At 36.3% G+C, this 10,927-nt stretch overlaps 1 protein-coding gene across 4 annotated transcripts; it reads right to left on the bottom strand.

Moving 5' to 3' along the window:
• Positions 1-2,528: 2,528 nt before the first annotated feature.
• On the bottom strand, positions 2,529-9,889 carry LOC107774110 (kihadalactone A synthase LFS). 4 transcript variants are annotated; one of them, XR_012698004.1, is made up of 12 exons: positions 9,664-9,889; positions 6,661-6,856; positions 5,937-6,035; positions 5,774-5,825; positions 5,484-5,605; positions 5,301-5,401; positions 5,166-5,224; positions 4,847-4,903; positions 4,526-4,629; positions 4,367-4,412; positions 3,450-3,529; positions 2,529-2,802 (listed from the first exon to the last, which is right to left on the bottom strand). XR_012698004.1 is itself a non-coding variant. In XM_075227980.1 (11 exons), the coding sequence occupies exons 1-11, from the start codon at positions 9,750-9,752 to the stop codon at positions 2,724-2,726; spliced, it is 933 nt and encodes a 310-aa protein (XP_075084081.1). In that variant the 5' UTR covers positions 9,753-9,888; the 3' UTR covers positions 2,529-2,723. The 4 variants fall into 4 exon arrangements, 3 of the variants coding, with proteins under 3 accessions (XP_075084081.1, XP_016449063.2, XP_016449064.2); XM_075227980.1 differs by lacking the exon at positions 4,526-4,629 and having other exon boundaries at positions 6,661-6,809; positions 9,664-9,888; XM_016593577.2 differs by lacking the exon at positions 4,526-4,629 and having other exon boundaries at positions 9,664-9,888.
• Positions 9,890-10,927: the final 1,038 nt, after the last annotated feature.

Here is a 10,927-nt window from a genome sequence, read left to right on the forward strand (position 1 = left end):
GTCTGTCATAGATGTACTTTGGTATTATTTAATCTGGGTTCTACTTATTCGTATGTATCATCTTACTTTGCATCATATTCAGGTATGTCCTATGATTCTCTGGCTATTCTTATTTATGTGTCTACACTTATTGGAGATTCTATTATGGTGGATCTTGTTTATCGGTCTTGTGTGGTTACTATTAATAGATATAATAGGATGGTTGACATTTTGTTGTTGTACATGGTAGATATTTAAGTGATTCTTTATATGGATTAGTTATCTCTGTATCATGCTACCTTGGATTGTCTTTGGATTGTCACACCAATACTGTGACTTTAACTATGCAGGGTTAGCGAGATTCGAGTGGAGATGGTCACTTGGTCATTCCACGAATAGGGTGATTTCATTTTTTTAAATCTCGGCATATGGTTGAGAAGGAATATCTAGTATATATGGATTTTTATCACGATTCGAATGCAGAGGTTCCTTCTTTGGATTCGGTACTGGTTGTGAGAGAGTTCTGTTAGGTGTTCCTTACGGATCTATCTTATATGCCACTAGATAGGGATATTGATTTCAATATTGACTTGGTTCTGGGCACTCGAATCATATCTATTCAACCATATTGTAAGGCTCTAGCTGAGTTAAAGGAGTTGAAGGAGCAGTTGTAAAATTTGCTTGGAAAGGGGTTCAGTAAACCGAGTGTTTTCCTTAGGGAGCACCAGCGTTGCTTGTGAAGAAGAAGAATGATGGTACTATAAGGATGTGCATTGATTATAGGTAGTTGAACAAGGTCATTATCAAGAACAGGTATCCATTAGCTCGCATTGATGATTTTCTTGATCAGCTTCATAGTGTTATGGTGTTCTCTAAGATTGACTTGAGGTCGGGTTATCACCAGGTGAAGATTAGGGCCTTGATATCCCTAAGACAACTTTTAGGACTCGTTATGGTCATTAGGAGTTGTTGGTGATGTTAATTGGTTTGACTAATACTCCAGTGGCATTCATGGATTTGATTAACCAGGTGTTTAAGCCTTAATTAACTCTTTTGTGATAGATGACATCTTGATTTACTCTTGCAGTAGGGAGGAGCATGAGCAACATTTGAGGATTGTGCTTTAGATCTTGAAAGAGAAGAAGCTTTATATTAAGTTCTCTAAGTGAGAGTTTTGGTTGGACTCAGGTGCATTCTTGGGTCACGTGGTGTCTAGTGATGATATTATGGTTGATCCAAGAAGATTGAGGCGGTTAAGAGTTAGACTTATACCTACTACAACTACGAAGATTAGGAGTTTCTTCGGTTTGGCAAGTGACTATCACTGCTTTGTAGAGGGATTTCATCCATTGCAGCATCATTGACTATGTTGACTCATAAAGGTGTTCCTTTTAGATGGTCCACTGAGTATAAGGAGAGCTATCAGAAGCTCAAGATTACTTTGATTACAGCCTTAGTGTTGGTGTTACCCATAGGTTCAGGGCCATACACGATATTTTGTGATGCTTCACGTGTTGGTCTTAGTGCCATGTTGATGCAGGATAATATGGTAATTTCTTATGCATCACGATAGTTGAAGCCCCATGAGAAGAATTATCAAGGTCATAATTTAGAGTTGGCAGCGATTGTGCATGCTCTCAAGATTTGGAGGCATCACTTGTACGGTGTATCATATGAGGTGTACACTAATCATCGTAGTCTTCAGTACTTGTTCAAAGAGAAAGATTTGAATTTAAGGCAACGGAGGTAGTCAACTTTATTCGGGAGAGATATAAATTAATATAAAAAACTTTAGCTTTATTTAAAAAAATTAATAATTAGATTTAATACGGTACGATTTGATCGATTTAGTCGGTTTTTAAAGATCTATTGATATCCTTATAACTAAGGTAGTACTCAAATATGGTTGGAAGATGGTCTTTGGGCTCTAGTAGGCCTTATTACGCAAATGTCCTTTTTAGGTCACTGTCTAAATTTTATTCTTATTTTAAAAAAATGTGCAAACATAGCCCTTGAAAGATTACCCCTTAAAAATAACACCATACTCGAAGCTAATGTTTGATCATATAATTTTTCTATTTGCTCGCAATATTAGACTGTGTTCTAACATCTGCAATAACATACAAAATTTTAGACCGTAATCCTACATTTTGTCCTAAGATTTTCAGTTTGCTTTAAAAGGATCTTTAGATTGTGGTATAAGAGATCTATTTTTTGCAAGAGAAATTAAAAACAGAGTCATTTACAAAACAATTGATGCAAAAGGAGACAATTTCATCAAGTTAGGACCAGATAGTCTTGACTATTAACCTGCGGTCGTAAAATGTACACAGTTCCCGAAAATCCATCTAGTGTGCCATAATAATAATTTCTTCAATGTAACATGAATAAATGAAGAAAACAAGGAACAGTATTTGAGCTATAGCTAGTGCATGACAAAAGCTCATTTGATTCAAATTTTCATTTCCCTCCATTTTATTTCCCACCAATTCCCAATTCACACTCTTAGACTTTAAAGCCCAATGCTTAAAGTCTTTAAAGCCCAATGCTTACAGTCCAACAGTAACATCATATAGAGCTTAACAGATAGTGTTTTACAACCCAGTCGAACTTAATTCAAAGACTCGAACAGAGTGTGTTCTACAACCCAGTCGAACTTAATTCAAAGACTGGACCCTTATAAACTGTGTAAGAAAAGTCGGGGGTACCATTTATAGCTTTACTAGTTACCACCATCTCCTATCTTATTTGTAAGAACACAGATCAACATGAGTGTCCTTGTAACGCTGAAGCAAGTAGGTCTCACATTTAATTGGAGGATACCTGAGAGAGCAGCAATCAGTCAACCATTTATAATAGGCAAAAACACTGGGGACATAAAGGATTTCTAACAAGCCGCATCATCTAAAATAAGATCTCTATTATCATAGTGGCGCAATGACCGTGCAGGTTTACTTGTATGGCAAAACTCGTTTATTTGGCATTGCAGGACCTCAATTAAACATCGTCATTGAAGCATTTCAGCCTTTTTTCATAGGATCACAACTTGAAGCACCTAAGTCTATATTGAGTGTGGGAACATTTGGAAAACGAAGTCGTCTTTGGAGAAAGTATTTATCAAAAGCACTTTTACAGAAAGAAATTTTGAGTGGAGAAGGGCCTTGGCACTTCCATAAAAAATCTTCTTCCAGTCATGCATGATATTAACACACAAATGTACAAAATCTTTTCTCCAAAATATATTTTAAAATATGTTGTAAAAGGCTTTGGTCATTAGGTAATTTGCTATGTTACTCGGACTCTTTAAAAATGTTGTTGGGTGCGTGTAGGATCCTCCAAATTTAGTACATTTTTGGAGGATCCGACACCGGTGCGGCAGCACTTTTGGAGAGTCCGAGCAACATAGCTAATTTGTACTGCATGTTGGATAAATTTAGTTTGTGTGCCTCTGGTAGAATAATTTTACTTGCCTGAGTGGGTTATCTTTTGATTGGCAGGTCACCAAGCATTCAACAAGACAGTCGTGACTGGGCTCCACAAAATATGCAATCTGCACAACATGAAGAAGAGGATCAAATGATTGGTTCTCCCATTTCCATAAGAGCTAATTTGCTATGAGTATTCATTGCTGTCTCCAGTTAGAACAAGCAAAAAGCAGCTCTCTTCAAAATTTCAGTTCTGGAGTGAGGTAATCCAGCCATCCAGGTATAAGTTCTCCACAAAAATCACTCTTTTTCTAGAAGATAAGATTTAGCAAAAATGAAAACAATTTTAAGAAACTCATAACTGTTGTTTAGTCTTATTGGCTAGCTGCTTATCATATACTTTCATATATATGGTTGAGAACCCAAATCATCTTTATGGCAAGTGACAGACCAAAACTTAATAGATGTACTTTAAAAGAAAACATACAATAATGAAAACCAAATTTAATATCAATCTTTTTTGTTCGGAAAAAGTTATACTCCCTTTGTTTCAATTTATGTGAACCTATTTTCTTTTTAGTCCGTGCCAAAAAGAAATACCCCTTTCCCTATTTGAAAGCAACCTATCATTATGCAATGATTTATAGCCACACAAAATATATGCGCCTCATTTTACACAAGTTTAAAAGTCTTTTCTCTTTTCTTAAACTCCGTACCCAATCAAATTGGTTCACATGAATTGAAACGGAGGGAGTATGATATATAGTGATAAAACATTACTGGAATTTCCTTGCGTTAACCTTTCCAGTTAAGAAAATATATCATTAGTCTTAAAGGCATTCCTTTCTGGAAGCAATAAAACTCTTCTAAGAAGTTAGATAAAATTGAACAATTCTCTTTTTTAAATGATTATGTTGATATGCATAACATATGCAAGCATCCAAAACCATCAAAGGGCTTACCGAATATCTTTCTTGACCATTTCCAAGGACCCGATGCAATGTTGACCTGAACACAAGAACAAAAAAGTAAAACTGGATACAATTAGGGTGACTTAGAAAAAAATGTGTCAATTTCTTACACATTGGGTGTACAAATTAATAATCACGAAGAGAAGCTACCAAATCCTGGAATATGAAGTCTGCATTTCCTTGGTTTATTTTATAGCTCTATTTGAGAAAAACTGTTCTCCATTAAACAATTGCAGCAACTTCTTCACAACTTGCTGGAGGGAGGAGCTCAGTTATCAGAATGTATCCCCAATAAAGTCAGAAGGGTAAGAATATTTTCTCAAGGTCAAATTAAAAAATGAAGGGTTTTAGCAATGCTAAAAAAGATTTCCAAAGAATTGTGGGTATTATATGGTAGTTTAGAAGAGGTAACGAATCAATATCCTGGCTTCTGATGTCATTAATTCGCAACTTGCACAACAATCGCATTACCTGAATATACCGTTGCTCCAGCGCTCAAGCATATCACCAAGATTCACTACAAAAGCACTGTAAGTAGAATGTCAAGAACATTATGCCCATAACTGCTGCTGCAAACTAATTGGTCCATTAGATAATAGAGGGTGAAATCTTCTATTATGCTACATAGATGATTTCAACTTAACTTTTACATTGTTAACAAAAGGCAAGCTGTCTCTGTTTGATACTGCAAGAAAAGACATGATTCTAAGCAGTATCAAACCTTACACGTTATAACTTGTGCTTTACTTACAAAGCAGAGCACAAAACTAACAAACTTATTATGTCTCACCCTTTTAATGGTGGCACATACTCCCAAATCTGAGGCTTAGCATCCTTATCCTTGCATATCTGGATTAAATTTAAAAGTTCGACTTAAACATGATTAATATCTATCTAGAAAATTCCAAGTTTTCTGATAATTTACCTGAAGGCCACAGACATCATCTGTGGCCAAAAGAGTAATCAGACCATAGTCAGTATGTGCACCAGCTCCAAAAATGCCAGTTGTTGGATCAGAAAGTTTGCCTAGTTTGACATAAAATAAGAGTATCAGTTACATCAAATAGAGAAGCATGATGGCTCTCTATTGAAATTTAACTATGTTCACCTTCATAATGCAGCAGACGCAGAGTAGCAATTGGTTTGCCGAGAAACTCTGGCCGATCAAAAAAGTCAACATCAAGGTCAAGTGCAAGGGCTATGAGCCTCGATACTGCTTTTGCCACCTCACTGATGCAAGTAGACAGGCAGCAAATGATACACACAAAATAAAAATAAAAAATAAAAAAGAGAAATGCAGGGAAAAAACAATCTTGGAGATATATAGCAATATTGTCATTGACCAACAAGAATTAAAGCTTAAGAATATAAGAATATGATAGGAAGATAGTGACCCACAGTGCCTCTTGATGATACTTCTCCATAGTTTCCCTCCATCCAGGCAAGGTACCTTGCACAATACTAACCAATTTATCCTTTTAAGTGATTCACAAAAAAATGATATTTGGTAAGACCATTGTGTATTCCTCAGATAAATGACTAGAACCCCACTGAGAGTTACCTGCAGTAGGCCACACATTTGACCCATAAAATGGTCTCTGAGCATCAGGACCATCTTCAAGTGCTTCAACACCAATGTAATATCCCTCCTTATAGTCACCTAAGGCCCATCAAAAGAGCAGCCAACTAAAAGGAAAGTTGCTTTTTCCAAGTTTTATTCCAAAACCATTCATTGTTTTGTTATTAATAGAAAGCTAAAAGATAAATGCAGAAATCAGAGTGTGAATGCAACTAACTGCGAGTAAAATAATACATTAATGAAACAAGTTAGAAATTGTGATGGAACTCATGGAAGACCTCACAAAGGTTAGTAAATCTTATAACATTGATTGTGACCAAAAAGCATGAATCAGTATTTTCCTTTTCGCAGAATTATGGACAAAAGCATTAAGCAAGCTCTACCTTGACAACCCACCAGGTAGCCTCAGCTGAAGTAGCTTTTCTAATTGTTTTCTGATAAAATATCTGGATTTCTTGATACTGTGAGAGTAGAGCTATATCTTAGTCTAACCATTCTACACCTACGAGAATTCTCTCTTGGGTAGGTGATACTTGCCATCTCTTCTTTGTAAGTATCCTCATTATGGTATTGTTGTGGCTCAACTTAATTAATTGAATCTTACTGGTACTGGAGTGAGTGAGCAACATTGAGTAGGAACAAGGAAAATATCCCCTCTAACTCGAATCTAATAATAATAGCAATAAGAGATACGATAGATACATACCGTTTATTTGATTGACAGCATCCAAATGCTCATCTAGAACAGGAGTGTAACCCCGATGTTTCTCATTCCTAAGAAGCTTCATTTTCTCTTCCAAAGGAAGGGCGAAAAGCTTTTTGCTTTGAGCGAAAACTTCATCCATAAACTCCTGGCTGATTTCATGATTGACAACATAGAAAAATCCTGAATCTAAGCAAGCCTAGTGACCAAGAACGAATATATATGAGCTAATGGAGCAACAAGATCTTTCAATGGAATACAAACATTGAAGAGGAAAGAAAGGAAAAGTAACAAAAGAAAGCAGAGATCGTGGTGTCTCTCGGTGGCGGAGCCACATGCATTTAAGGGGTGTCACCGACACCCCTTTGTCCGAAAATTAAACTGTGTAGTTAGGTAATTTTTTATAAAATATGTATATATACTATGTATTGATACCGCTTGACTTCTTGGTGAGTTTATTTCTTTATATTTTGACCCCCCTTGATGAAAATCATGGGTCCGCCACTGGTGTCTCTAGAGCAGATTGTTGGATTTATCAAAAATGAACATTACCGCATAATATGTACTCCTAATAGAGGTACCAGTACTTGTGGGGAAAGGGAACTTGTTGAAAATTGTCTGATAGAACTAGAGAGACAAAGTTTTGATCATATAAAATTAGGTAATACATATTTTCTGGTAGGTGGAAAGAAAATAATGTACATATTGAAACCTTTGACTGTTCGATAGGAGAGCAATGAGATGATTAGACCACTTACATGGTGAAAATCAGTGGATAATCTTAGTTTAAAGAACTGAAGGACAAAAAAGGAGCTTTGGGAGGGTGGCTTTATGCATACTAAACGTTGGTTTTATCTTTTAATCGAAATATAAATTCTTCTAACAGATGGGATCTATGAATCTCCTCCAAAGTATAGTCCATAGACATGATACTTGATGAGTATTTGAAGGATCCATGCAGATACCCTTTCCATCAACTCAACCAATGATGCCTCATTGCCAACCAGCTGGAGTCTGGGCTATATGAATCCTCTTATCTATCCGTTTTTATTTTCCTCCGTTTAAAGGCATATTAGGGGTTCTAAAAAACTATACATTTGCTAATCCTCTAACCAGTCTCTAACCAGACTGAAAAGGACTTCTAGTAAACAGTGGGCATAAAGTAAATGTAACAACAATAACTAGTATATGAATTTGCTTCTATTTTACCTTATAATTAGCTGCGTTGGCATTACTCTCCAGAAAGTAAACATGCGATAATAATTCTTGTGAATGGCAAAAGCTTAAATAACCAAAAAGGATTTAGAAACAAAGCAGTTTTCCTAACCCTCGGTAATATTTCCAGTTTATATAAAAAGAAGCAAACGTATAAAATCAATCTGGTTAGCCCAAAAGGATGGGGTTGACCGGGGATCAGCTCTTAGCCCGTTCTTGTTTGCTCTGGCGATGGATGTGCTGACGCGGTACATTCAAGGGGAGGTGTCATGGTGCATGTTATTTGCCGATGACATAGTGTTGAGTGATGAGACGAGAAGCGGGGTTAATGCGAGGCTGGAGGTCTGGAGGACGACTCTAGAGTCTAAAGGTTTCAAGTTAAGCAGGACCAAAACGGAATACTTGGAGTGTAAGTTCGGTGACGAGACTCATGAAGCGGACATGGATGTGAAGCTTGATACCCAAGTCATTCCGAGGAGGGGTAGTTTCAAGTATCTCGGGTCTATAATCCAAGGTAAGGGGGAGATTGATGATGAGGTCTCCCACCGTATCGGTGCGGGGTGGATGAAATGAAGGCTCGCATCCGGTGTTTTGTGTGATAAGAAGGTGCCACCAAGACTTAAGGGTAAGTTCTACAGAGTGGTAGTTAGACCTACTATGTTGTATGGGGCTGAGTGTTGGCCAGTCAAGAACTCCCATGTTCAGAGAATGAAAGTAACAGAAATGAAGATGCTGAGATGGATGTGTGGGCATACCAAGAGACATGAAATTAGGAACAAACTTATTCGGGACAAAGTGGGAATGGCTCCCGTGGAGGACAAGATGTGGGAGTTGAGGCTGAGATGGTTCGGACACTTGCAGAGGAGGAATACCGATGCTCCTGTTAGGAGGTGTGAGAGGCTAGCCATGGCGGGACTGAGAAGGGGTAGAGGAAGGCCGAAGAAGTATTGGGGAGAGGTATTAGGCAGTATATGGCGCTACTTCAACTTACTGAGGACATGACCCAGGATAGAAGGGTGTGGAGGTCGAAGATTAGGGTAGTTGGTTAGTAGGTAGTCAAGAGTTCCCCGTTCTTTTTTAGTAGTATTAGTAGCTCCCTTGTTTTTTTCGTATTCTTTGACCCTAGTATTTGCTTATTGTTTCGTTCGCTTTGTGTATCGTATTTTCCGGTTTGTTACTATTTGATGCTATTTTATCTTTTACATGTTGTTTCGTTGTTGTTGTTGTTGTTGTTGTTACTGTAGTTGTCTTTTCTCCTTTTCCTTATCGTCCTTTGTCCCCCTATTCTTTCTTTCTTCTTCGTCTTCTTCCTTTCTCTCTTTTTACATTTTCTTGAGCCGATGGCCTATCGGAAATAATCTCTACCTCGCCAGGCAGGGATAAAGTGTGCGTTCACACTACACTCCCCATAACCCACTTGTGGGATTGTACCGGGTATGTTGTTGTTTTTGTTGTTTATAAAAAGAAACAAACGCAAACTCTATGTATTTAATTCAGGTGAATTTTGCAACAAACCTATATCTCATGTTATTCCTTTACAGATGCTATCATCAGCCTCAATAAATAGACAATTATCAATAGACAGATAACTTGCCGATAAAGATCACAACTTTCCTTCCTACACACACACATACACATCTCACGACTTTCCTTCTCACTAACATATATATGAACACATTAGAAGAATTAAGAGAGAGAGAGAGAGAGAGAGAGAGAGAGAGAGAGAGAGAGAGAGAGAGAGAGAGAGAGAGAGAGAGAGAGAGAGAGAGAGAGAGAGAGAGAGAGAGGTACCTGTTTGAGGAGAGAAACAGAGGTATGGATGCCAGGACTGGAGAGATCGATGCAGTGTAAAGCAGAAATGTTGGTGGAAGCAATTCCATTCTTGTTCGAATTCGCCATTATCCGTTCCTGCGTTATTCGTTACTCGATGAAATTGACGTTCTTCTCTTGTTTCCTCGGCTCAACTCGAGAGAGTGCGTGGAGAGACAGTTTTACGGTTTGTTTGGATGTTTTTACCCATGGTATGTTATTGTATTGTTATGCTAAACAATGTTTTGTTTCAATTGTTTTATTAAAATTGATTGTATTGTATTGTTAAATTCATTATTCCGAAATAATAAAAAAAAATTATTTTTTAAAATAATCGATTTGGTGTAATGAAATTATTTCCTTTTTTTCCAATTATGCCCTAACTTATTACTCCATAATTCTATTTTACCCTTTACCTTCTTTTTTTTAACAACAAATGTCCAACATATAACCTAGTTTGTCTTCGTCCCTTTTTTTCAGAATTTCTGTCGCTTCCAACTATAACGCCATATGTGTTTTGCCTTCTTTTGTTTCGTTTTTTCTCCTAATTTGATTTTATCTCCAATTCTAATTATCTTTGTTATGCCAATTCTCGTTCCTTTCTTTATCATAGTTCTTTAACATTTTATTTTTTGTTTTATTATTATTATTATCATCTATTTTTTGGAGTGTACTTATTATTGTTTTTAATATTATTAACTTGTTTCACTAATTGTTTTTAGAATTTGCATGAATTTAATTGCTTAATCTATTTATAAGATATATTTGGTGATAAATTAGTAGAAAAAGATTTTCTTAAATTATTTTTATGCGTAATTCTGGATAAATTTAATATTTAAACAATTGAGGGTATTTTAGTAAACTTATCGGTTACAGTACAGTACGATACAATCAAATAAAACAGAAAAATGTTATTTAACAATAACAAATAATACAATCTATCCAAACATTATATTCATAAAATGATACGATACGATACAATACATTATAAAACGATAGGTAACAATGATCCAAACAGAGTTTAGTGCAAGTAGTGAAACAACGTCACACCGACGTGCTTATATGGAATTTCATTTTGTGTTAAAAAAAAGATTTTTTTTTTTCGTTTTAACCATTTGATATTTCAAACCCTCTTCGCCCACTAATTTATATTTGCGTATAAACTAGAAGTTTTCCATTTATAAGACTCACTCCCGAAAGCTCTATATTCTCAAATAGATCGAATATATCTTCACTTATAAGATTT

Source organism: Nicotiana tabacum, chromosome 13 (genome assembly GCF_000715075.1).
Source record: "Nicotiana tabacum cultivar K326 chromosome 13, ASM71507v2, whole genome shotgun sequence".
In the NCBI taxonomy this organism is placed as follows: Eukaryota; Viridiplantae; Streptophyta; class Magnoliopsida; order Solanales; family Solanaceae; genus Nicotiana; species Nicotiana tabacum.